This window comes from Aulonocara stuartgranti, assembly GCF_965226115.1.
Source record: "Aulonocara stuartgranti genome assembly, chromosome: 2".
Taxonomy (NCBI): Eukaryota; Metazoa; Chordata; class Actinopteri; order Cichliformes; family Cichlidae; genus Aulonocara; species Aulonocara stuartgranti.
In genome coordinates, this window is record NC_138940.1 from 27,114,039 (window position 1) to 27,140,069 (window position 26,031).

A 26,031-nucleotide genomic window follows, 5' to 3' on the forward strand; every position below is an offset into this window, starting at 1 on the left:
TCCAATATAACATGTTACCAAATGGTTCATATTAAAAGTTATTATTTACATAGCACCGTCAACAGGTTAGTTGTGGTCACACCCCCTTCCACGTAACAGTAGAAACCATGATTTACGGCAACACAACGTGGTCGTTTGTCATGTACAATCAGATGACACACAGTGGCTCACTGTGCCATGGGTTTTCCTGCATCACTCGCAGGCCGTAGTGGGAGGGTTTGGGTGGCCTGCTAATAATCTGAATGAACTGCACCTCATTTACATTCTCTCTACACAAGGAAGAGACACAAATGTGCAATTGTAGCAAACACATCTTTATTTCAAAGGCAAATCTGCACAAATAATGATAGGTTTGCCATTGCATAAGAACAATATTATTAAGTCAGCAAAGCTTTTCTGTGATCAAAGAAAAATTATACATTTAAAAAACAAAACCAAAAAAGACCTGTTGTACCATGCAGATAAGGTAATAATATAGATATGAATACAACTTAATAGAAAGCGGGTAATCAGACTGAGCAGGCACTGTCTAGTGGCTAAAAATAATCAGGACTTGAAATACAGTTCTGTTCTTAAACACAGCAAAATGGAACAGGTTAACCAATATCTTTAAATTATACAGTCAAAATAAAACAAGCAAAACTAGCTTTGTATGCTTTCCCTGTACATAAAGAATAAAAGCTCGAGATACAAAAGAAAAACATGACTTAATGTGTACTAGTCCAGTTAATCCTTTATAAATCTACTTTTAATTTCTTTCTCTCTCACACACACACACACACACACACACACACACACACACACACACACACACACACACACACCTGAACTACTTCCTTTGAGTGTAGCATGATATGAGATACTTCTCCCAGTCAGAGTCCTGTTTCTGGGCTTTAAGCTGAACACTGTCTACAAAACAAAACGGAAAATTGTGAATATCAACATAGAGCGGTGACAATGAGGAATAAACACATCGCATTGAAGTATATTAGTGTAGTGTGGACTCTTAGAGAAAATGCATTTTTAAAATATAATGTAACTTACTTCTTTTGATGAGACTGGTCTTCTTAAGTTTGCTGTGGATGGCGTGTCCATTCTGGGCCAGTCTCAAAGACAATGAAGCACCCCTCCTGAAATGATGTGTTAAGTGTGTTCATTACTTATTGGTCCTTTTTGAATGTAGAGTAGATGATTGTATTTTGCCTATTTGTGGCACAAACAGAAACAGTGCTGTGCAAAAGTCTTTCTGAAAGCCTGGACAACAAAGTGTTTCTTTGAACCCTTGCTGCTTTTTTGCTCATTTTAAGAGGAACATTTGTTAAGCCACCCAACACTGTGGCCTTTAAATGATTTGAGCATTAAGAAAAGAAAAAAGAAAAAGTAAACTACAGCCTGTTGCCTGTTTATGTTTTCCCATTTCTTTTGCTGAATCTATGAAAAATGCCAAAGATAACAGTTTAACAGGCATAATAATATTTTTGCATCAACAAGGTGATTCCTAAAGAGCTATGAACTTAACACTTAGCATATTTCAGCATGGAGTGCAGTGTGTCCTCAAAAGACTTTGGGCAAACTGGACAAGAAGAGTACAAAAGAAGTAGCAGGCAAAATCTGTGGCGACAAGGTCTTATGAGGATGAAACTTCTGGTGCCGTCATGGTTTGAGGTTCCATTTCAAGCCAAGCCAACTTATATTAAAAATAAATAAATAAATAAATGAATAAACAAAGCTTAACAGAGGAAATGGAAAAATGAGTTTCAGCCAGAGGTACTGGGGATCTTGTCATGACTGATGAGTACTGTTAAGATTTTGATCCACCACCATGCAATGCCATCTGCAAGGCATCCAACTGAAGATGGCCAATCAGCATGACAATAATCCCAATGTCACTGCTAATACAGTAAAAGGATACCTGGATAGAAAACCGCAGTCAGTAATGAACTGGCTGCCTCAAAGCAGATTACTGAAGCAGTGTGGGATCATCTCGACAGAACAAAAGGACAGCAAACTTCCCAAGAAGAGTGCTGAATAACCTTCAAGAAGCCCGGAGAACTATTCCTGAAGACCATTTAAAGAAGTGACAAGGAAGCTGCCTAAGAGTTCACGCTGCATTCAAAATGATAAGTGGTCATTCCAAATATTGATTATGAAATTTGTAAGAATGGTGCAAACTCTGTTTTTGCCTTATTTCCTGCATTTCCAGGTATGTTTGCATATGTTTCAACAAACTGCTGCACTTGTTTTCCTAGCAAAATACATGAAAGGAAAGGAAAAAGAAATGGGTTGTGGCTCAAGACTTTTTCACATTACTATACAGTCACCATGCTACTTCTTAATTTAACAATTTACATTGTTTAATGGTGACGTAATAATTTTTTTACAGTTAAAATTCTGTCCACTGAAACTTTTTACGCCACAATTAATTGACTGTGTTTTATGTTTCGATACCTCATGGCTCCGAGCTTTCCCTTCTCCATGAACAGCTCGACTGTAACTTTGCCTTCCTGTGGGTACAGCCTAGCATAGAGGGTCCTGTTGTGTACAGTCGCTTTGAACCAGCCGACTGCCTCCTCAGACCAATCTCTCCCATTCAGAGGCATCACCTAAGGGGTAGGAAATACACACAAAATACCATGAACTGAGATAATTAATTTCCTTTTCTCACCAAGTAACAGATAACGCTGTGACTAATAGTGGACAAATGCAAATAATTAAGCCCACACTCTCACAGCACAGCTTTTTAACATTTCCATGTATGCAAACTCTGGCAGGGACAGTCCGTATGACTCTCTCTGAATATTTTTACATGTCCATGCAGGTGTACTGTAAATCCACTTACATTAGTCAGTGAAACCTGCACAGCCTGAAGTGGTATAGTAGCCATTTCAGGGGTCAGCTCCTTTATATTTGACAGTGACAGACAGGCAGTGTCACCATAGTCCAACCTTTTCACTTCCACCTTGATGGATGTCTCTGTCCCAGCACCATCTTACATCCAAAAGACAGAGAGCATACAAAGCAAGACTAAAAATCCAGTGTGATATTCCCAAGTGGCTACCAGGAAAACAAAGTGACACTGCTACCATCTAGAGGCATACATCTGCAAAAACATTTCAACACAAGGACAGAACCCACCTCTGCTCACGCCACATATCTTTATCACCTGGCTCCTGCACCATTGTTCTCGCTCGGCGACCCAACCCATTACTACGGTTCCAATATCTGGAATGCAGTTCTGCACAGCATTTGAACTACTGGCTTTCCAGCTGTGCCAAATGAAAATAATAATGATGATGACCAGAAACATGTGGGTTATTAAAAAAGAAAAAAAAATCTACAAAGAAAACGGTTATGAATAAAAGGCATAAATGGCTCTTTAAGTTCTGAAAATGTCATCAGTGAATCAGCGGGAAAATCTGAGAAAAAGCAGACTTAAGTTTAGCCTCAGCAATGAATGACTTACTCTGTGGCAAAGGCCTGTAGCTTCTCATGGGAGTCTGCCTGCTGGATGTAGAAGTTGCTCGGACTCACAATGTGAGACACCACAACCTCAGTCTCTTCAAATCTTCGGATTTGGAAATCGGGAATCTTTAAACTGTTGGTTGTTGCCATTTTCGCACCATCAGAACTGTTATCACGTTCAGGCTCTGCGCACTTGGGACTTTTGGGTTTCCAGTGGATATTCACACCCACGATCTCTGGCTGAGTAGTTATATTTTGGCAGTCTTCACTTCCCAAGGGACCAGGATCAGAGACCCTCTCCACTACCTCTGCGAAGATGTCTCCAATATCCCAGAGTTCAGTTTGTGTTGCAATCACGCAACTATAGATGAGAGAGCCACTTGACTCGGCTTTTTTCACTCTGAAGACTGGGGCTCGGGTTTCAAACTTTGCATTCAAAGTTTTTGGAGCAAGAACTTCTACCAGATCGGTGACAACGTGACTGAACTGGTCTTTTTGTGGTGTAATGGTAGGTGACACAGGCTGCTGTAAATCTGAACTGTATGCACGTTTAGCCCACTCCATGGCCGTGACCTCCAGTGAACCCATGTTTTTAACTTTTGCTCTGAGGAAGTGCAGCAGCTGGGAGGATGTTTGTTTTTGGTGTTGCACCTTGACATCATCTTCACATCCCCAGTGTAATAGTGGTGTGGTGTTCATGGGTTTTGGGTTACTGAGCTCGGGGAAAACAGCTTTTAAGGGAGGTAAAAGTATTTGAGGCCTCTCTGCACTTCTGTCACGGCTCTCATCAGTGACAGGTGGAAAAATCCCAGCATCCACTTGGCTCTTCTCCTCAAAATCAACCTGCTTTTCTTCAACCTTAAAATCACAACTTGAAGTCAAAACAGTGCTGGTGAGGCTTGAAGAACGCCTGCATATCATGTTGTCCTGATAGCCTGCCGCAGGCTTCGAGGTGAGGAAGCGTTGTAGCTGCTGAAGAGACACCGTGGCTCCCAGTACCTGGATTGCTTTTGCTATTGAGCTCGCCATCAGCGAGTTCTTTAACATGGGCCCAAACTTAAAAACATCTGTAATCTGAATCTCTTTGATGCCAAGCTGCTGTATCTGATTTCCGCTGACTCCATTTTTAACCTTAGGAAGAAGACAAACCTGCGGGTCTGACAGGGAAAGCAGGCAGCAGAGGTTTATTAATACAGTTACTTATCCATCTGTAGCTATACGATTAATTTATAACTTACCAGCTGTGAGGTCCTTTAATGAAGCTGAAAGCTTTGCGACTGTTTGACATTTCACATCTAAAGCTTTTGAGAGATCGCTGAACAAGTTCCTGGGACAAGATGAATTCAGGTAACCTTGGACATCTTTATAGGCCTGGTTGTAAAAAAAATTTGTGTGGTTTATTTAAAAATACACATACATTGTGTTTATTAGTTCAGAGGAAACCAATTTTGGCAGTCAGCTGATATTTCACGTTTTTGTAATGACGAACACACTGTACCTTTTTCCATTGGTCTTAGCAATATCAGCTAATGTAAATAAATGCATTAATTAGTCGCTCGCTTGCCAGCTAGCTTTACCTTGATGGTGAAGTTGCGAAGGTCTTGTTCAAGTTTATTCCGGGCATTTTCCAGCAAGAACAGCTGGTAAGTTAACTGCACTTTCTGGGAAATCATGGAGGGCGCCGACTGGAGGGTGACAGCCAGCTGGTGAGGAGCCATGGCGTGCGTGACCCCTGCCAGTATGACTGGTGGCTAGTTAGCGGCTAGTTAGCTAGCCAATTAGCGTTATTATTCCTGACTTTGACGGTCCTTTTCTTTTCATAGATTTTCTTGGGGGTTCCGCAAATTACCATAGTGGAACGATTCCTTTTAGTCTACTTTTTGACTTCGGTTTCTTCTTTAAAAACCCGGTTGTCATAAAAATGTATCCCACTCCTTTTTCCACCAATGCCAGGCCGCCATCTTGAGAAGAGGCCCCAGCCAGTAGAGGTGGGCGGAATGGATCGAAAAATAAACCTCAAATATGCACTATGAAGAAAGTCCAAACCTTTTTGTGTGGTTTAGAGACAGAAAAACTTGCATTCCAGGTCTCCAAAGACTCCGTTTCAAAAGACCTGAAAAGCTGAAAGTGGTGTTTTGTTGCGTTAACTGATTATTGTGGAAAGTAATCATTGATATAGTAGTGATTAAAACGATAATTCATGGCATACTACTCTCCCCCAATTAGCTACCCGAATAACAAATAGTAACCAATCCTGGCCCTGCATTTACTTGGTATTGGATCGATACCAATATTTGTAGTATGGAACAGCATTACTGTGAATGAGGGAAATGTGAATGTTGATTTTTTTTTTTTTTTGCTAAATGTGCCTGTCTCTAAAGTACTTTGCGTCTACATCTGTTTTTAAAATGATTAAAAAAAAAAATAGATTTCAGACATCTTTCATAGTGCATGTTTGATTTTTATTTTCATTTCCAATTAAATTAACAATTAAAAGAATTTAGAACTTCTTTTTTTTTTTATCAGACAGCATTTGACAGTCTAGAGCAAGGATGTCAAGCTCATTTGACATAGTGGGCTGCATAGAGCCCACTTTGATCCATAAGAAGTTTAACCATCCATTGAATTTCTCAGATATCTTCATATAACAAAAAATAAGTACATTTTAAGCAGAATGTCTCAGTTTTTCTACACGATAAAGAAATGCTGCTGTATTAAATGGAAGAAATCTGTCCATATTGTAAGTACTGGATGTAACAGACTATGACTTTCTAACTGTGGACCCTCTTTAAAAAGATAGAAGTTTCAGTTGTAGATATTGCATTTAACTGTTTATCTATTATTTAGTTACTTTGGTGTGTTATGAATGGTTACGAAGGAGGTCCTTATCAGTAGAAAAAGCTGTCAACCTTATAGAAAATACAGTTAAAAGTCCCAAATTTATGCCCTTTTTCTCAATTTTTTTCCAAGTCTGTCTAGTTGGACAGAATGGAGTCTTTGGCGGTCTGATTCTGGCCCAGGGGCCATGTGTTTGGCACCCCTGGTGTAGAGGTAGAAACAGAAAGTCGTGCAACTTTGCATGCAAGCTGTTGCTAATGTCTAAATGCCAGTAACTATCAACACCAAGAAGAAGAATGAATACAATTTACTTGTTGCATTCCTATGGTTTGACACCTAATGCTATCCACACAGTGTTCTTTTCTTCAAGTGCTCTTTGCTTGAACTTGTCAAGCTGCTACTTGATCTAGAAGCTGAAACGTGTGGGTGGGGCAATACAGACATTTTACTAAAGTTAATATTGCTCAAGAGTTAGATTGATAGGCAGTTTTGCTGTACCCGTGATAATGCTGACATCACATATACTGGTTCCAGTTGCAAAACGGCACTTTGCATCAGTTTCAAGAAGAGGGATTTGCCAATAGGAAGACAGCAAGAAAGATTGCTCAATGGCATATCTTTTTTTTCTTTTGGTGTACATCCAGAGGTACTTGCTTACAATTTCAAATATCTTTTCATGCCATTGCCAGTGGATCAGTATTGTAGGATGCAAGTCAAAGTTTAATGTTGTGTTGCTTAGTTTCACAATCTTAATGGATGACCTTCTCTGATCATGACCTTACAGTTAGGATTCTATGACTTGGTGGCATTTCAACTATAATTGTTCACCTTCCCACCTCATTGATTTATTTTGTAGATACTGAAATGCGGGAAATGGTATTCTTAAATAAAGAACTGCACGATATCGTGGTTATTCAGTGCGACATGTTTATTATGTAAACCATACACCGTTGCAACATCTGACCACAGTCTCCAGGGTCAGAGCCACACATTATATATTACAGAACAGGCTGGTATAATGACATTTCTTGTATAAAGACAAAATAAGCCATTCTTATTTAAAAATATATACAAATCAATATGTTTAAACAAAAGCTCTCTTACAAGGGTCTATATGGCAATTGTGTTGAATTATTCAGGAGTCCAGTCGTGACTCTTGGAATGTTCTGCAAGGCTTCATAGACGTCATAAAAATGTAATCCATTGGCTAAAGCTTTTAGTTTCAAAACAAACATTCACGATGAAGAATGGATACGAACTCTTGTGATTCTTGATTTGACGTGCACTGTAACCAAACCACTTGGGAATCAGTAATGCCAATTTCCAGTTTAAGATTTTAGCTTCAGAGGTCACGAAAAGTTTGCAGGTATGTCCTGTAAGACTGTAATGTGCAATAACCACAATCTTCACTTTTCCACCAAGTTTATGGTATGCTTACTTTACATAGCCCATGTGCATGTCTAAAATTATCTAAAAAAAAACTGTAAAAGACTGATTTGAGACTTCACACCATAACAGATCTCTGTGTGCAGCACAGCTTCCTGCTGAACATGATGAAAACTGCTAACAAAACAATTGCAAATAAGACAATTATCATCATTTGTCCAAAATGAACTTCCTGTGCCTTTGTGCGCAATGAACAGTACAATGAAGGGTTCATCAGATATTCTGTCACCGTAAGGTTTCTAACTCTCGTAAAGCATTCTGCCTCACTGATATCGGGCACTGTAATCTCCGTCTCATTTAAGACCATCAACCATCTGTTGTCACAGCAGTTGAAAGGATTCCCGCTTATATGCATGACGGTAAGGTTTGTGGATAAAGCACGAATCAACGAAGGGTTTAAAGTTATAAAAACATTATGTCTTATGTCAATTTCTCTCAGGGGAGAACAACTTAAACTTCTGGGAATTGTATCCAGCAGGTTGTTCGATACGTTCAGGTGGGTTAATGCCGGCATGCACGGTAGAGACAACAGACGAGAGCTGTTTAAGTTGATCTCACTGATAATTAAGGACTGAAGAGTTGTTTGCACACCTTCTAGCGCCCCCTCTTGCATGACCAGTGATGGATTTTTTGCAAGGCTGAGGGAAACCAAAGAAGTCCCCTGAAATGTGTTAGGCTGAAGCATTTTTATGCCATTTCCTTTAAGATTGAGGTGTTTTAGAGTCCCTAAGTAGGCGAATTCAACACAAAGGTCATCAAGATTTGTTTGCTGTGTTGAGTTAATGCTTCCTAAGTGATCAGCAGAAGTGCAAGGTTGGACTGAGTTGTCTTGCAGATTTAGTCTTTCTATTTGTGCGAGTGCACTGAGAAAAGGTGGGGAAATATATACCAGCCTGTTGCTTTGCAGGTCAAGGTGCTTTAGGGAGCGGAAGAAAAGCTGGCGAAGGGGTCCTGAGTCAGAGTCATTTCTCACATCCCAGATGATGCTTTGTAGACAGTTATAGCTGAGATTCAGAGTTTCTAAAGACAGCAATAGGCTTAAAGTCTCGATTGGGAAAGACCTGAAGTGGTTGTAGCTCAGGTCAATATAAATCAGTGGCATGGGCCTCCAGTTTGAGTGTAGGTTGTTTTTTATTGCAATTTTTTCACCTACAATCTCACTATAAAGAGAATTTGTCTCTGACACCAAAGCAGCCTCTGAATAGGAACCGATCATGTTATTCTGTAAATAAAGATACCGCAAACGGTTCGTTTTCGGAACGATTGGAAAATAAAGAAGTTTGTTGTGGCTGAGATCAAGAACTTCAAGCCTGTACAGCCTGCTGTCCTCATGTGTGACAAAAAACTCTACAGAGTTTCTGCTCAGATTTAGAAATTTCACTTGACGCAATTTAAAATCACAAATGTGCGCAAGATTGTTTTTAGCCAAGTTTAACACCTCTAATTGGATCAGTGATTCGAACGTCCCTTCTTCGATCTCAGATATCAGATTGTCGTCAATAGCAATGGCCCTCAGGCTTTTACTCTCTGTGAATAATTTGTGTGAAAGTCTTGTTAAAGCATTACCGGTCATCTTGAGCTGATCGAGGGCGGATTTGTTTCTAAGGTAGTGCTCGGCTGCAAAGTCACTCAGGCCGTTCATTGATATGTCCAAATCCTTCAGCCCGCTGAGGGATTGGAGGGCTTTGCTGTTATTGCCAAGGTTGTTGTTTAGTTCGTTTCTGGACAAATTCAGCTGCTCAAGTCGAACCAGGTTTTCAAACAGCCCCTCGGAGATGAGATCCAGCTGGTTGTTGCTCAAGTCCAGCTGCTCCAAGCAAGGCAGCTCAAGCTTGTGCAGCTGTCTGATGAAGTTATTGGACAGGTCCAGTCTTCTGATCCTTATATCCAAATCCACAGGGATAGAAGAGAGATTCCGATTGTTCCAGGACTGCTCCTTGAAATTAAAGGAACACAGTGTGAGCCTCAGAGATGGGGCACTTTTAAAAAATATCAAAACCAGCAATTCTGTAGGCTTAAGAAATAAATAAATAGTGCAAATTTAAAAACATTTAGCATTTATATTGATCATGTTGAACCTACCCTCGAAGCATAATACGTCAGTCCTGTTACGCAAAGGTCATGGCTGAGTGACCAGAGTAGTAGGAAGTTGGAGAACATATGTCTGACCATTCTCCCTCTGCTGCTGCTGCTAAACTGTACCACTGCTGTTGTCAGAGCTCGTATGCACTCACACACACACACACACCAACACCCTCTTATAGCCATGCTTCATCAAAAAAAAGGGAGAGAGAAAACAGCTGTGGCCACCAGATAGGGAAGGTGGATACTATATTTAGACAATAAAGACATGACCACGTAGACCGCCTCTTTCTGTCAAGCTTAGGTCACATGTAAGCGAAAACCTTATAATTTGTAAAAAAAACAAACAAAAAAAAGGTTTGTAGACAAACATATTGTGTTTTTAGTGCTAAGTGAAGCCACTTTTAGAGATAAATGCATTTAGAATTTGCTAGCACTTTAAATACAAGTTGAGAAATAATTTGCACCGACACATTATCCCATTTATAACAACTTTAATTAGATGATGATACATTATTTATTGTCGTATTCAAGAAACTTCCTGGGAGATAAATTTATACATTTGTTTGTTCCTGACAAAGTCTCTGGAAACGGAAAGCGTTTTAAAATAGACAAGAGGAACAAATAAGCAGACAGCGCGTAGGTGGAACAGGAGGGAAGCCCCCAGCAAGGTATAAAGGAACATGCCTAAAATAGACTGATGAAAGGAGGTGCTGGCACATGAGTACAAACTTTTGGGAGTCAGCCCAGGACATGCACCCAAATTCTACATTTTAAAGCTAATATATATTTGAAAAAAATGTATTTGCCTGGCAGGAAAAATAGTTTTCCTGCTGCTGCCACTCTGCTTTATATCTGCACAGCCCTCACGCTGCTCAGTGTCAGTTTCCCACTTCCAGCAACAGTCAGCTGCATCCTTATCATCCTCCTACTGTCTTGTCTCAGTTCAGCTGTATGACACCAAAGAAGGTTGAGTCTTCATCTGTAGATATCAGGGCTGTGGGCCTGTCTGGGATCACCAGTTCTAGCTCGTCATCCTGAAGCAACTGCACTGTGCCTGCAACAGAGGACAAACGCTGTCAGAAAGTGTAAATGTATTTAAACGTACAGTACATGTTTGCTATACACAAAAGCCTTTTTACTATTGGTGCTACTTTTGGATTGTTTTTTCTGCTAATGGACTTGTATGTTGTCGGATATCCTGGATATTATGGCCATCTCATGGTTTTTATGAGGGGTGGCCCCCCCACTAGGAAGTTGGCTTGATGGGTTTGTTTCAGATGAGGGGCACTGCCCAGGGCAGAAAAATGGAGCCAGTGCAGAAATACCAAAAACTGCAGTTTGTCTAATGGATGCTTGAGGCTGGCACCAAAACCAGGTCAAATACTCTATAGTACAGTATAGTACTACAGTTAAAAGGCCTGTGCAGCATTAACAAGCATGTTTATAGCCTGGCACAAAAGAAAGATTTGGGAATTTATCGATAAGCTAGTGCATGGTAGCTGAATTTTCTTTTTTAAATGGAGGCTGGTGATATTTAAAACTCAGGGTGTGCCCAGCTTGACAGGTGTCCCAACACAGGAAGTTACAGTTGACTGCACTTGCGGTGTTAGGGCCTTTTGGAGCGTTTATAAACTGAATTATATGAAAAAGTATAATTTGCTGACTTGTTTGAATTACTACAGTTCCTGAGATTCATTAGCCTCTTATTTACCACCAGTAAGTAGATACCCTTTGCAGAAAGCTAAGCAAGCTCCAGTTATGGTTATGTCTGGTTCCAAAAGTGCAAAATAGCAGCTCTCAAAATGCTTCAAACTATTGGCCGACACAGGCTTAAAACCTGGAATAAACTGTGTAGCTGCACAAAGGCCCCGATATAAGATGAACAGGGATTATTTTGAACTGTAAATTATTGCAAAGCTACTTTAGTATAGTGTCTAAGAATAAAAATGTGGAACTAGAAATCAGCACGAGAGATCCACTTTCAAGGAACAGTGTAACATTTTCAAAAATATGCCTATTTGACCTCGATAAGTAGAGGAAGGAACAGCGCTGTGTATTACAGAGAGCACCTGTATCCAAAAGCAAAAAAACCTCCACAGCAGCAGTCTCTCACTGACCTGCAGTGTAGCATGTGTTGGCAGGATATCTATCGGGCATCGCTTGCAGGCAGCGCAACAGCTCGGCTTCAGCTGAGGCCCTACTTCGAACGACATGACCCATAACTATGCTTGGGCTTTCAAACAAAACCTGCAAATTAAGCAGAACATTACCTAACTGGTTGGAACAAATCATATGCATGATCAATTTAGTTCTGCTCGAGTTAGAGTGACACAATACTTGTCCAAACACCAAGTAATAACCGTCTTCTTGGACAACAATTCTGTTTTCCTTTTGTGAAATTGCATTTCCTCGCTGTGCAGAAACAATCCAAGAGATCACAGTTATATTTCCTGTGAGAAAAAGGCAAGATACGCTTCATCAAAATAATGGCAGACGGTACAGCCAACGACTTGGATTTAGTTTTACCTCTTATGTCTGGCCGTTTGTTAGTGTCAGCCCTTAACTGCAGAAATGCTGTTGAAGCTGGCAAGAGAAGGAAATAAACACTTGACTTTCATTTTTTTATTAACTTAGCATATACTGTTTGTGCTGTCATTACCAGATTAGACTGGAACTAACAAGATATTTTCAGTTCTCAGCTCTGACCCACCTCTAGAACTGCCTGGGTCCCTTTTGACTCTCCTAGAAGATATCTTCAGAGAACTGTGAGCTTCCTGGAAGACTCTTGACTTAATGTCCTATGAGAAAAACAAAGCCTTGCGATAAAATTTATTATTGCAGCGCTATCTGAACAACTCACTAATGGTATAAATCTCAGTAGTACAATGTCCAAGATGACTCCATCCTGTATAATCAGTGACATACCTCGCTTGTTTTAAGCATCTTGGCCAATTTCCCATCGACTCCCTCAGAACATGGTTGATTTAATTGTAGAATTATGTCTCCTTGGAGTTTGCGAAAATCATTTTCTAAAACCCTGGCTCTGTGCACCAGGAAAAGACTGAGACAAAACATGAACGCTGTGAGTGATAATAACGCATTATAGAGCATTTTGAGACTAACAAGCTGTCCCCCCCCCAGTCCCCAAGTTACTCAAACGAGTGAAGTCACACATCAGTACACTCCGGAAACCTAAACGTTCAGTTTCAAAATTAGTTTTTAAAATGAGGAACTATCTTTGCCCTGCCTCTCAAGATGGAACTCATTTGGACTGCATGAAAATTACAGCCAAACTCTGAGATGTATTGTGAAACTCGCAGTTGAAGTAAAAAGCCACATTTTAATAAAGACAAAGGCCTCGCTCGCAGAGCATCATTTGTTCTTGTCAGTACTCGTGCCAGCTCAGTCCGATATGAAAGAGAAGTTGTAACCTTTTAAATTAATACCACTGGCTGCACAAACACAAGAGACGAATGGTTTAGACAGAAAATGAAACATTTTAATCCATCAATCAACTCCATTTACAAAAGTATATCCCATTTTATATACAGTATGTACAGACATGTATTAACAACTATCATTTCTCTACATGGATTCATTCATAAGGTAACTAAACAATAGCACTGTAACAAAACATATCACTGATATTCTGCAGGGATGTTGTAGTGCAAATGCGCGCAAAATATATAGTGCTGTTGCTCTGTGAACACCTTATAACTCCAGTTTTAGTGGATTTTCTTTACTTTGCATAGATACTTTTATACTTGTGTTGAACATTTGCATCATCTTTCATTTTCTTAAAAATGTTAATATATTCAAATGAATTAAAAAAGGCCAACAAAGCCCCAGAACAAAACATTTCAAATAGCTATTTTAGCTATTTTTAGCGTTTTTTGTTTTTTTGGAGATACAAGATTATCATTCAACAGCACTTAGTATACATCAACACAGTGTCCTTCCTCACTTTAAAGAGAGATCCCGTCTTTGCCGGTACAAAATGGCGACTACAAATAGAAACTTCTCTCTGATGAGAACATTTGGTTCATCGATCTCTGCGCAAAATTAAAGTAAAGGGCAGCAGAAGTTGTCTTATTTGGTTCATTTGAATACAGACATCTGTGAAAGTGAACAAAAGTCACTAAAGGGGCGTCCTCAATTTTTACCAGCCCTCTAAACAGAGGCAAAACATAGGCTTTTAAATTACTGTGTCAATCCCACGTCAGGCAGGATGAACAGGCAGTGTGATTCTGGGCTAACGTGACTGCTGCTTTTTGGTTACGCATCGGGGGGGGGTTGGGGGTGGGTGCTGGTGACTGTGCAGTTATCCGTTCTGTCCAGCAGATGGAGCCTCTCCAAGTCTGACACTTCCCAGGAAAGTGGTGTGGTTGGTCATATTGATGAGTGTGTACTCATGAGCTATGCGTATATAGATCTTTTGGCCAGCGCGGAGTGGGCTCACACCAGCCGTGTAGCAGGTGTTGAATTTGCGCTGGCCCGTCTCAATGCTGCAAGTACAGCGGAGGAATGGGCTGGAGTCCACCATCACATCATAGCTGGCAATGTCAGTGAAGTTGAGGTAGTACACCTGGTAAATGGGGCGGGGAGGGGGCGGAGGAGGAGGGCATACAAATCACAAGACTTTAAAGTGTGTACGACTCCACATGATAATTTCAGGGGTTATTTAAAGCTGAAACAGCTGCAATATTAAAGAAGCCAGCATGAATATGAGTTATGAAGCTTCACATTTAGCCACAGGGAAAGGGCAAAAGAAATACATCTTACATTAAAAAGGTAACATGTATATGCTTAAACAAAGCAGACAGGTCAACTCTGTCATTCTTGAGCTTAGCTTTAGAACGACTGCCAGCTCTTTTGACTATCAACTGTAAATTTAAAGAGTTACGTCAAGGACCGTACTCACTTCTACCTGACTATATATGAAGTAGACACCGTCCAACAGCACCTCTAGCTGCCCAGTGCGAGAGTGCATTTTAAACACGCGGTGATGGATGGACACCATCTTCCAATTCTTAAGGATGCCTTGAGACAGATCTAAACATGTCACAACAAACACACAAAGAGGGTCAACATAAACAGCTTTCAGCAGAGCTTAACTGCAACCAGAGCTCAGCATTGACACACAGTATAAACCTGCTAATGATGCTTACCTGTGATGTGATGAAGGATAATCAGAATCAGTTAGCATGCAACATGAGTATGAGTTACCATTCCAGATTGTAAAACGGCTATAGGATAACTTTAGGATGTCTATAATCCTACACAGTGCTATGGGTAAAAACTGGCAGTAACATTTACCCTGGATAGAAAATCCTTGGTGAGCACAGAAATACTTAAAAATGACCAAATCTGGCATGCTGGATCTCAAGTATAAACATTCACTGCATGTCAACAATCTACTGTGTTTATATTTTTTCTCTTGTAATTCTGAGGTTTAGCACACATCCAGAACTCTGTGTTTAACCAATGGCAGGGATTATGCATGCTTTTTTGTTCTTTGTGACTAAATGAGCGTAGACTGAGCACCCACCTTCTCTGACTTGGATCGTAGTTTCCTGCCCCTGCAAGTGAACCACTGCTGGCTGGAAGACAAAAGATCTCTGGTGACTAATCCAAATTCACGTAAAACAGGAGAACAGCTGTTTCACCAGAAGCTGCGACTGGGAGAAAATTGTATGCAAAATTTTAAAACGGTGACATACTCTTACCTGGAATTCCTTTGTTTTGCCCTTGTCAGGAACCCCTGCAAGAGCAAGAGGGAGACGTGTTCAAATTCTGGCCTCTGCACTGCCGAGGTGAGAGGATGATTAAAAGAAAACAAACTCTGGCATAGTTTAAAGATAGATCATTTCTGCTCCACACAATGTTTGACATCCTGCACCAGAAACTCTCACAGTGCGAGCAATGAGTGAATCAATTTTGACAACTTGAGCCCCATTCTGCTGTGGGAAAGTGTCTGGATACAGGAAATAACTGTAATCTAAGAAAAGGATCTCTCTGCTCGTTTTCAAGCTCTCTGGCTCGAGTATTGCTTATTGAGGAGGATTCGATGCAAGTTATATACCTGCTGGACCTTGAGCGCCTGGTGGTCCTTGTGGCCCAGGAGGTCCTGGAGGCCCTGCAGGTCCCACAACATTGCTTCCTGGAATACCTGGGATTCCAGGGATACCCGGTGGCCCCTGTGGACCTGGGGGACCAGGAGGGCCAGGTGGTCCTGGCACAGGCCTTTTTTTCACTGTGGAGAAAGATGGAATAAACGGTTAGCACTCAAGTTAGTTTTAATTATAAATCACCACAAATCACTAATTTGCCGGCAAGTATTACATTTACATAGATACTGAAAGCTTGTCGCCCACTTTGAGTTAAGGCGGTTTTTGGATGACTTCTCAAGTGCATTTGTAGAAACGTGCAGCAGATAACAGTCAAATGAATGACCATAATAACAGAAACGTATGCCGGATTTTGTCATACCTCTTTTTTTCTCTTTCCTTTTTTCCTTTCCAGTTGATTCTGAAAGAAACCGAAGCAGCGTGATTAAGCTTCAAATGCCCTCTTCAACAATTATCATCTCAAATGACACATCGAGCATCCAGATCATTCCATGTAGGTATCCTAAATAGGCTGAAATAACAGATTGAGATGGTGTGCACTGAACACTAGAGTGGAGGTATGTCAGTCTGTGGTATCTTGTAGTGTAGTAATTTGTAAGTGTGGTTTCACCTCCTCTGTATGAACAAGTGCCTTAAGCATTCACAGGCAGTGGAACTGGAGAAGATCATTAGAGAGATACTTTATCCTGCCAAAATCCTTTTCTTTGAATTAAGCCCAGATGGAGAATGCAGATGAAAGTGTGTGTGTGTGCATGTGTGTTTGTGTGTGTGCGTGTCTCCTCCTTTACAACCATGTGTATGGATGTGCATGCACGGATGTTGGTGGGGCATCTATGTCAGTGCTTGAAAGCACTCTGTGTTTGCATCTGCAAGAGGGTGTGTGCGCGCGCACGTATATGTGCCGCGCACAGCTGAAGAATCCTTTTCAAAAAGCTGTCTCGGTTGCTCTTGTGTTTACCATGTCATTATAACTACAAAGGCCATTTAACCTTAAACCCTCACAGTTTGAGTCCCCCCTCAAACATATGGCCAGTGTTTCTCCTCTGGCTAAATGACTGGATGCATCCGCATAGATTTCTCTTAACGAGCAGCCCTATCTGGAATCTGGTGCCCGTTAGGAGTGCCGAGGACGCACACACGTGCGCACATGTGCAAACACAGGACACACACACACACACACACACACACATCTAAGGCTGAGATTACAAAAGCCTTTGTCTGTGCGCTAAGAGCAGAGGAGAGACCTGGGAATGATTAGTGTTTAGAGGCTCGGGACTTTACTGATTTATGTATAAAGTCTCGAAGGTGAGTTTTTTTCTTCTAATTTAAACACAATCACTAAACTTGCCCCCAAGTATTCAGTGTCACGAGACAGACATTGGAATGCCTTGTGATCGTGCTGCACTTGTTGCACTCAGACGTGAAACTTCAAAGGCTTCCCTCCCTTTTCTTTCTCCTTTTTTTTTTATTTGCATAGTGCAGATTCTAAACAAAAAGAAAAAAAAACAAACTACAAAAGCAAATTCAGACATACCGGCCACATGGTTTACCACGGAGCTATTGATTAGCATAAATCAATTCAGCAGAATTAATGAAAGCTATGCTCACGCATGGTTGCCGGGTTCTCGAAAATGACTCACAAAGTCAGTATACTTTTTGTCATCTGCTGCGATATTAATGTCACTGATAACACAGCTGGACTCCAAAGTACATAACTGCTTTGCTGACAGCTTCAAACAATAAGAAAAATAAAAAATAATTACTTTAAATTAAAAAAAAAAAAAAATTGGTGGACGTAATGTTATTTTTAGTGGAGGGGCAGGGGATTGGGGGGGACCCGGGCTTCGTTGTCTGTTTCAAATTGGTGCAGCCCTCCCAAACTCCTTGTTGTCCTTGTTTGCCATCCAAGTAATAATCAATCCCATTCCATTGAATCTCTCGCTCTATAAACACGGCAACATTATGCGGTGGCGCTGCTTTGTTAAGTAAGCACAAATCAATAAAACATCAATTCCACACACACACACAAAGAAAGAAAGTGAGAAACCATCAGCAAACAGTTTGCAAAATTTAAGACCTCTAAGCCTACCATAAGCCAGTTAATTACACTTAATTGAGTCCTGTTCAAGCAAATGCGTGTTACAGAAAACATTGCTCAACAGTTGACTCGCTAGTTGCCAAGTACATATCCAGAAAACAAACTGATGCAGGTGCAACCAGAGAGCTAAAGTTAGTTTCTTTTTTTAATGATTAATGGAAAATAGATGATGTGCTTGAAAACCCCCCCAACAAAAACAAAAAACAAAACAGAAGACCAACTTAGGAGGCAAAAAACAGTCTTGTGTATCAAGGCGTAAAGATCAAAGAGACAATAGTATTAAAGGATGTCAAATGCTCATAACACACGCAAAAAAAGGGCTGCACCTGTTTCTGGCTCCTTGCCGGGGCTTCTTTTCGCTCGCTGAGTTATGCCCCTGTTATCCTCTGTGCCGTGGAAGTCAGCTTTTCTGTACAGTAACTTCTCCTGGTGGGACACAAAGGAAAATATCATTAAAGACGGAAAATTACGCATGGAAAAAGGTGCCACATCTTTTGAGCACGCTGCGCCTATTGTTACCAGCTGCTGCCACCTTAGATGAATTCGGTGAACCCAACACAAAAGGGCTGAATGCTACAAAGTTTTTGAGAGCGAAACTCTTGCTACAAGTGGCCTTTTCTATTCTTGGGGGGTATAATGTTTGCACAGACACAACTTGGGGCAGTTGAAAAGATGCGAGACTGTCAGCCAGCACATTCACATGCGGCCAAGTCATTGTCTCTCCCATTTGGGCTGTAACGCATCCTGTAACCCAAGTCACTTTTGTCTGAGTTTCTGATGTTTGAGACAGTCACCTGGACACGACTGCTTCTAAAATTCACCTTTTTATACAAAAGGAGGACATGAACTGCGGTTAATCTGAGAGCAATACCCATTCATATGGCACCTGGTCCCAGCCCCATTCAGTGTTGGCATGAATAAGCTACAAAATAAATTGTCAAAGGAAAAGGATCTGATGTAGCTGGTCTGAGCTCATCCCTAAAAACAGGGGAAGTTGCACTACAGCGGCGGATTGTTCCCATGGGCAAGTGAGCGGCGGGACAAACCGCACGTTTGTTCATCTGGGACTGGTTCTGGTCGACCTACATTCACATGAACTCGGTAGGACGCACTGACCCGACTGTAAGACATTCGAGACGTGTCTGGTGCTGACAAGGCAATGTTTCGTGCTAAGGATTTAGAGTTTAAAATATGGATTGCTCCAAGTCGCTTTCTGTTTGAACAGCCAGTTTGTGATCACATCTTTGGAGGATTCCCAGAAAACAAAAAACAACAACAAAAAAACCAAAAAAAAAACAAAACTCAAAAACTGGCACTGAAAACACAAACGAGACCACCCAAAGCCAACTCTTTTCATCAGGCCTCGCAGTAAACGAGACAGCTTTTTGGTCACACTTTGGGGTGTCAGCATAAATAAAAAGTAATAGCCCGAGACATTAAGGCCCTCCATTGCTGACAACCAGACAGCTTGTAGAGAGCTGGACATCTGCTCGGTGTTTGGATAACTGACATCTACCAAAGCAGTGACGCATGCGGCACCTTAGCACGGATCAAAAGATAATAAATAACCACGTATCGGCTCGCCTTACTGCTTAGAAACAAAGCAGACAAGCTTACCGACAGACACTTTGGCCTTCCTTGGGGGGCCTACCCCAGTAGTGCCCAGGATGATATATTCCCTGTTTCCATCTGTGACACTCGAGTAAACATCGTTATTAAGTCGCGATGACAAGTAAGCTCCTTCTCCTGAAAGCAGCGTGAACTCCCAGGGTCTTTTTGTGGGCCTTTACAAGGCGGAGCCGCTGCAAAACACGAAAAGAAGTTATGGTTCGAATTTCTTCTATACCTCGTCTCAGATGTGGGAACCCTCCTTTTTTCCCCCCCTCTGGATGGGGGATGAGATGTATCATGTCAAACACCTGACACCGACTGTGTTAGGCAAGTTCGACGCAGTTAGCGTCTACATCCCTGACCAGCTGCCAGCTGTGTCTGACCTTACGAGCACGGGAATTCCAGCTTGATGGAGGACTGTGTGTTGGAACAGATTATCGGCGCGCAGACCTCCAGATGTTCCTGCGAGCGGCAACGTTTGCTGTTCATTTGGTGCGCAGGTGCCTCCACATCTCCTCTCCAGCTGTTGGCATACCGGGGGGGGGGGGGGGGGGCTAGCTTTTACCTCTCAAAGGATTTGTGGTGTATATTCAGCCATATGGCGTTACACTTTCTTCTGTTCTGACAGCCAAACACGATTCAACAGCCAATTTCTGGCCCGAGATTAAGCCCCTGCAGAACGACAGAAGACAAACAAGCAGTCTACGGGGCTACTACCAGACTGGTGCGCATCGTACTTTAGATGAAGGCAACAAAGTGATTTTTTTTTCTTCTTCTCCTTCCATTATATGACTATGAGAAATGGTTTTTCGCCCTTTTTTGCTTCATTTCACTTCATTACAACATTTACAGCCTTCGTACCCTTCAAAGGCACGCAGAGTTACAGTAAATCAGGATGACAATGTGTTGGTATGTATGCCAAGTGCCAACTATTGAGTAAACCATTCTTTTTCAGCGCATGGGGAGAAAAAAATGCTATTAATTAGAGGGCTTTCAAATCTTCAAAGAGTGGGGGTTGCTGTTGCGCGCAGATTCCCTGTTGCTTCGTGAGGATATGACTAAAATTCAATCACCCCAGGGATGTGTAATTTTGGGATAACAAGACTCCTTTTTTTGCCTTATTAACACTTACTATTACAAACTGCATATATTCTTACCAGTTAGCCTCAAAAGGTCCTTGATATTTGCAGCATTTCAAGTGTAATGCAAGAAATAAAATGCTGCAGGTCTCCAGTAGCATTTTTTACTCACAGTTTTCCACAAATACAGACTTTCTGGCTGCAGCGTTGTCTGTAAATCTTGCAAAGTCAATAACAGTTAGTGGCCGCTAAGTTGTAGTTGAAAATTTGATGTTGCAAAGCTTGAGACGGTGAAACTGAGGGCTGTTTGGGTGTGGTTGCGATTTACATGCCCATCACTGGCTGAATGGGCATTACCAAGTTCAGTGGCATGCATACTCCTGAGAGCTGATTACACCTAATATTCCTGTGATGTGCACTCCTGGGTCCGACAGCGACTTTGCGTTTTCTTCTTAAATATCACTTAAAGAAAAGGATCCTCCCCATAGCCCGTATCAGAGCCCGCTCTTTGAAAGGCCATGTGTTTTTAACCATAACTTGGGTAATTTAATAACGCTATGCATAGATTGTCATCTGAAAATCTGTGGAGCTCAACCTAAGGGAAATGTAGCCTGTCAGCAGCCAATCACTTTTCAAATTGTTGCAACACTCGCTGGCAAACCTACTCCTTGTTGAGTGCTAAGAAGGCCTTGAGAATTTATTATTATCGTGGATGTTTGCAACTCTGGACTCAATCTTTACTGGGCGTCTACGCCATCTGTCTGTCAAGACGATTCAAGCTTATACGGAGCAAACGCTCGCAGCCTCGCCATTTCTGATGTTTCTGCTCTCACGACTTGTGCTTTTATGTCTGCGCTGATTGATCCCTGATATGTCGACCTGCTCTCAGCGCATGTACGATACTGCTGTTTTAACCAATTATGCAGCGGTCACAATTAAAGTAGATGTGGGTGACAGCCCACCCGGGCGCCCCAGAGCTTGTACGCTGCTGAGGACTTTGCGTCCCATCAAACTGACTTTTTTAATAGCCGTTAACTAGACTCCAGATGTTTTAGCATCTGTTCTTCGGGGGGACTTTAAAGGCATACATCAGAGAGGAAAATTATTTCATATAATAGCTATAAGAAAAGTGTTAGGCTCAAGAGTAAAACGCTCTCTGAGCTTACATTTTGAAATGTTTCTGTGGACGTTTATTACATTTCACTCGCTGCTGTAAGGTGAACGAGGGTCAGGCTGACTGAGGGAGACACTTGCTCTCGCTCGCCTTACATCACATTTGTGGCACAGATTTTAGCGCCCCCCCCCACACACACACACACACACCTGGGAAGGGGATTTTTTACTGTTGGGAACTATGCGGGGTCTGCTGGACAGCTGGGATTTACTGCCTTGCTCACGGGCATACCCACTGCGACTGGTGAGGTGACGACTGTTTGTTCACTTTGTGGGCCCAGATCATAAATGAACAGATCATCGACTCATTAAGAAGCAGCTAGAAAGATCTGAAAAAAGTGAGAGCTTTTAAATTAGTGCTCAAAATTTAACTGTTTCCAAAGAAACTAAATGAATTTCTGTTACCAAACATTTCATATTTCCACTTGTGGTTTGACTGCATAGTTTAGATCTCTTAAGACCTATAAACAGTGCCAGCTTTGTCTGCAAAACAATATTGTTTCCAATACTGTGCTTACATCTGAGAAAATGAAGATTATAAAATGTTTTTTTTTGTAAAACATCCAAGGAGACACAAATGGTCCCACACAGAGTCTGAACTCAGTTTGATAGCTTTTGGTTATTTTCTTTTTTCGCCTCGCATCACCTCACGGGCCTTTCCTCCCCTGTTCAGGGAGAGATTCTGGAAACCGATTACACACTTGTAGTATCACGGCTTGTACAGCCAAGATTCTTATCTGGAAGTTTTAGCCACGATCATGACCTTCAGATCAGGTGTGCATCTGCAAAAAGAAACTGCAAAGAGAAGGCCAAGCCTCAGTAATAACTCTACTTGTGTTTTCTTTCAGTGGAAAAAATGACAAGTGTTGGCAAGATTAAACATTCAAGAAAAAAAAAAACTAACTTAAGAGTAGAAGGAAAAAGAAAAGAATAAATATATTTATATCATTTAAAACTAGTTTAGTGCTAAGACAGCTGATTTTCACTTCAAACAACTTTATTCTTCCTTGATATCATGACTTCAACTAACCAAAAAAAATTTAAAAAAATAAAATCATCTTTTCATTAATTCATTGTGGCAAAATTTGCTCCTGACACAACAACTGCAGTGGGACCTATCAGAAAGACTCTCTGTCGCTATCCCACAGGTGTGTAGCTGACATCAACATTAAGGCTGACTTCAAAGACAGGTGTGGTTATGCTCATATGTATGAAGTATTACGTACTAACGCCGCAACCACTCTGTACCTGGGCGTCACGGTTGGTGTGATGCCAATGCGTTGGCGCTCTCTAGTTTTGTTTGACACTGACCAGCCCTGCTGAATGGCCGGATGTTAAGGTTGCTTTTACATGCCGACAGACCACACCGCTTGGGTTTTTCAAGACACAATTCGACCACAAAACAGGTCCATCTGAACGGAGGCTGCAGCACTGCACTTACGTGACAACAGAGCCTCGCTGTATCATATATGCTGTTGGAAAGCTGGCCTGTGTTGGTATGGACCTGACGTTACTGTACTTTGCTTTAGCTTTCTCAAGGCATCTCATGTTTTTGGTTATACTTGTCTGTATATACCTGGCCATCACGTGAAATTTCCCCAATGCTCCTGAAGTGCCTTTGATGAAGAGCTGTGTGAAAAATCCAATAAACAATTTTAACCCCCCCCCCCCCCCCCCCCAAAAAAAGAAGAAGAAAGATCCTTCAAAGGAAATGCCAGAAAAGCTAACAAGTGTGGCTGCTGCGTCTAAATGCCACATGCTCCTGTTTCTCCAACTATGTAAACTGTGGGATGTGTAATCAGAGTTGTTTAATGCAGACATCTGGCAAGGACAGCATCACAGCACTGTTAAATATTTACAGCTGGGCCACAGTCTTTCACCTCATGAAGCGTCACCATCTGGGCCAAATACCAGGCCCATCTCACTCGGCTTTAACTGGAGGAAACCACTACTATCTAAAATAAGCTTAGCAAAGAGGACACACAGAGGACTAAATTAATAGGCTGAGCTCATGAAAGGAAAATGTTAACGGAGCAAATCCAAATATGAGCAATGGATCTCATTAATCTTTCCTACTGAGGAATAAATGCGCCCATCCTGGATAACTTGAATTCCTCTGGTTGGTTATCCAGCTGACAGCTCTGCACAACTAAATGTCCAGCCAATGCCCCCCCACACACAGAATATAATTTTCTCTGTTAAAAGGTTACACAACTGCTGACATATGAGCTAATTGAGCAAGCAATGCAAAGTTGAGAGGTGCACTCGGGCCTTTTGTGCTGATGAAATTAGGGAGGTAGTGTGTGTGTGTGTGTGTGGTGGTGTTGTGGTGGTCTTAGTGGTTAGTGGGTTGTTGCCAAAAGCCACAGACAACACAAATGACCGTTCAGTCAGCCCTGCTGCCAAGGAAGAAAACACACAAGAAGTGGGGCTGGCTTTGCTCCAAGTACCAAGTACCCTCATCTAAAGTCCTGATGAATTTACATCAGCCCTTGGGCTTTGCACCTGCTGGTGATCCAGTTAATTTTCTGTCCACCTGCTCCAGCACATAGCCTGACCTGCCTCTGCGATTCCAGCTGGGCAGGTTGCCTAAGTTCTGAGTACTGGACTTCTGTCTGCTCTGGGACCGAGTCAAATTGGGTTAAAATGTGGTTTTACTTAATAAATAATTCGCCCATTATATTAATCAATGAGTTTACTGAAAGTTATTTTCCCCCCACAAAAAATAAATAAATGAAAGAAAGGATTTTCTTTACTCAACAAAGGCAAAAATCGGAACCACAACTGCCCTAATTCTTGTTCAACTTATGCCCACCCTGGATGTGTTTACCTGAACCAGAGACACTGGCTAGGTGACAAGATTTAAAGCCTACACCTTTTAGCGCGTCTCAGTCCAGAAAGGCGGAATGACGCACACGGGGGCGCAAATCCATCCTTTCAAAAACAAAAACCCCAAAAAACATACTTGTCTGGAAACTGAGCTGATAAAACGCCGTGACAGGCTACTGTAAAAGAAGTTGCCCAGAAACATGCCGTAACAGCGCAGACACAAAACCTGACACCGTGATACCGGGAACAGGAGGACCGAGCGGAGGTGAATGAACACGAACAGCCTCCGCGTGAGGAATGACAACAATGTCGCCTTAAAGAAGCTCCGGTGTCTCTTCATTAAGTCTTTGTTTTTTTTTTACCTCACGACTCTCTCCTCCGCGGCTGCTGCCGGAGTCCAGTCGGACTGGGTGGCTGAGCGAGAGCACCTCCGCCGGGTCAGCCAGGTCACTCCCCGCCAGTGTCATCACTGAGTCCCGCTTCTGGTGAATAATTTCCCTTTTGACCTGGGACCGAAGGTCCAAATAGCAGACGAGGGTGACAGCGTGAAGGGTCAGCGACAGCAGGAATAATCCCAGGAACACAACGCTGCTGCTCCGACTCCTGCACTTCTTGCTGCACGTGCACGGAGCCGCTATGGGCATCACTTTGTCCGGGAAATCCTCCGCGGATGAACCATCGCGTGCCATTATCGGACGGAGGGGCGAGTCATATGCTCCTTATCTCGGCATAATCGGCTCGTCTGTCTCGCGCGGGCCGCGGCTATTCATTTACATGGAGACTCATAGGTGCAGCTACAGCAGGTCGGTGCAAACTTCTCGGAGTATCTGTAGTAACAATGGAAACCCGCCCACCTCTCCTGTGATTGGTCCGGCGCAATTAGCAGCCCAGAGGTTGGGGGGGGTGGATGCAGTAGGTGCAGTGGTTGAGCGACACCCGATGGAGAGAAGGAGCTACTGCAACGCCTCTGAGACAAAGATGTGAGAATTTCTTCCCCCGCTCTTTTCTTATGTTTGTTGTTCAGTGTTGTGTGATTATTTCATGGACTTCTTTCAGTGATTTATTATATCTTACCCGAGTGTGAATAGGAAAAGGGGGGTTGTCACCGGTGTAATGTATAATGTTTATATGTGTGCTTTTTTAAAAATGTGTTTTAGGGGTTTGGACATGCAATTTTTCACTGGCCTGCTTTGTTTGGCACTTGGTTTTGTTATGTGGGTGGCACATGAAGTGGTGGTCCTGTGTGAAGAACTGATTCAGAAAATACTGCCCGGTATTGTTA

General features: G+C 42.0%; 4 protein-coding genes across 6 annotated transcripts; all 4 read right to left on the reverse strand.

Moving 5' to 3' along the window:
• Nucleotides 1-785: 785 nt before the first annotated feature.
• Nucleotides 786-5,730, reverse strand: LOC309714818 (uncharacterized protein). Its single transcript, XM_082547525.1, has 8 exons — nucleotides 5,040-5,730; nucleotides 4,701-4,833; nucleotides 3,464-4,619; nucleotides 3,136-3,266; nucleotides 2,840-2,988; nucleotides 2,449-2,603; nucleotides 1,045-1,130; nucleotides 786-909 (listed from the first exon to the last, which is right to left on the reverse strand). The coding sequence occupies exons 1-8, from the start codon at nucleotides 5,178-5,180 to the stop codon at nucleotides 830-832; spliced, it is 2,031 nt and encodes a 676-aa protein (XP_082403651.1). The 5' UTR covers nucleotides 5,181-5,730; the 3' UTR covers nucleotides 786-829.
• Nucleotides 5,731-7,207: 1,477 nt separating this feature from the next.
• LOC309721103 (transforming growth factor beta activator LRRC32-like) lies at nucleotides 7,208-10,205 on the reverse strand. Its single transcript, XM_082558455.1, has 2 exons — nucleotides 9,829-10,205; nucleotides 7,208-9,682 (listed from the first exon to the last, which is right to left on the reverse strand). The coding sequence occupies exons 1-2, from the start codon at nucleotides 10,012-10,014 to the stop codon at nucleotides 7,805-7,807; spliced, it is 2,064 nt and encodes a 687-aa protein (XP_082414581.1). The 5' UTR covers nucleotides 10,015-10,205; the 3' UTR covers nucleotides 7,208-7,804.
• A 97-nt stretch (nucleotides 10,206-10,302) lies between these two features.
• LOC309721114 (tumor necrosis factor ligand superfamily member 13B-like) lies at nucleotides 10,303-13,026 on the reverse strand. Of its 2 annotated transcripts, XM_082558466.1 has the most exons (6): nucleotides 12,757-13,025; nucleotides 12,542-12,629; nucleotides 12,358-12,414; nucleotides 12,169-12,281; nucleotides 11,949-12,078; nucleotides 10,303-10,885 (listed from the first exon to the last, which is right to left on the reverse strand). In XM_082558466.1, the coding sequence occupies exons 1-6, from the start codon at nucleotides 12,940-12,942 to the stop codon at nucleotides 10,770-10,772; spliced, it is 690 nt and encodes a 229-aa protein (XP_082414592.1). In that variant the 5' UTR covers nucleotides 12,943-13,025; the 3' UTR covers nucleotides 10,303-10,769. The 2 variants fall into 2 exon arrangements, with proteins under 2 accessions (XP_082414592.1, XP_082414591.1); XM_082558465.1 differs by having other exon boundaries at nucleotides 11,949-12,281; nucleotides 12,757-13,026.
• Nucleotides 13,027-13,308: 282 nt separating this feature from the next.
• On the reverse strand, nucleotides 13,309-25,629 carry eda (ectodysplasin A). Of its 2 annotated transcripts, none has more exons than XM_082502703.1 (8): nucleotides 25,112-25,629; nucleotides 18,384-18,483; nucleotides 16,321-16,359; nucleotides 15,914-16,084; nucleotides 15,558-15,592; nucleotides 15,380-15,431; nucleotides 14,759-14,883; nucleotides 13,309-14,416 (listed from the first exon to the last, which is right to left on the reverse strand). In XM_082502703.1, the coding sequence occupies exons 1-8, from the start codon at nucleotides 25,436-25,438 to the stop codon at nucleotides 14,153-14,155; spliced, it is 1,113 nt and encodes a 370-aa protein (XP_082358829.1). In that variant the 5' UTR covers nucleotides 25,439-25,629; the 3' UTR covers nucleotides 13,309-14,152. The 2 variants fall into 2 exon arrangements, with proteins under 2 accessions (XP_082358829.1, XP_082358828.1); XM_082502702.1 differs by having other exon boundaries at nucleotides 14,753-14,883.
• Between the last annotated feature and the right edge of the window lie 402 nt (nucleotides 25,630-26,031).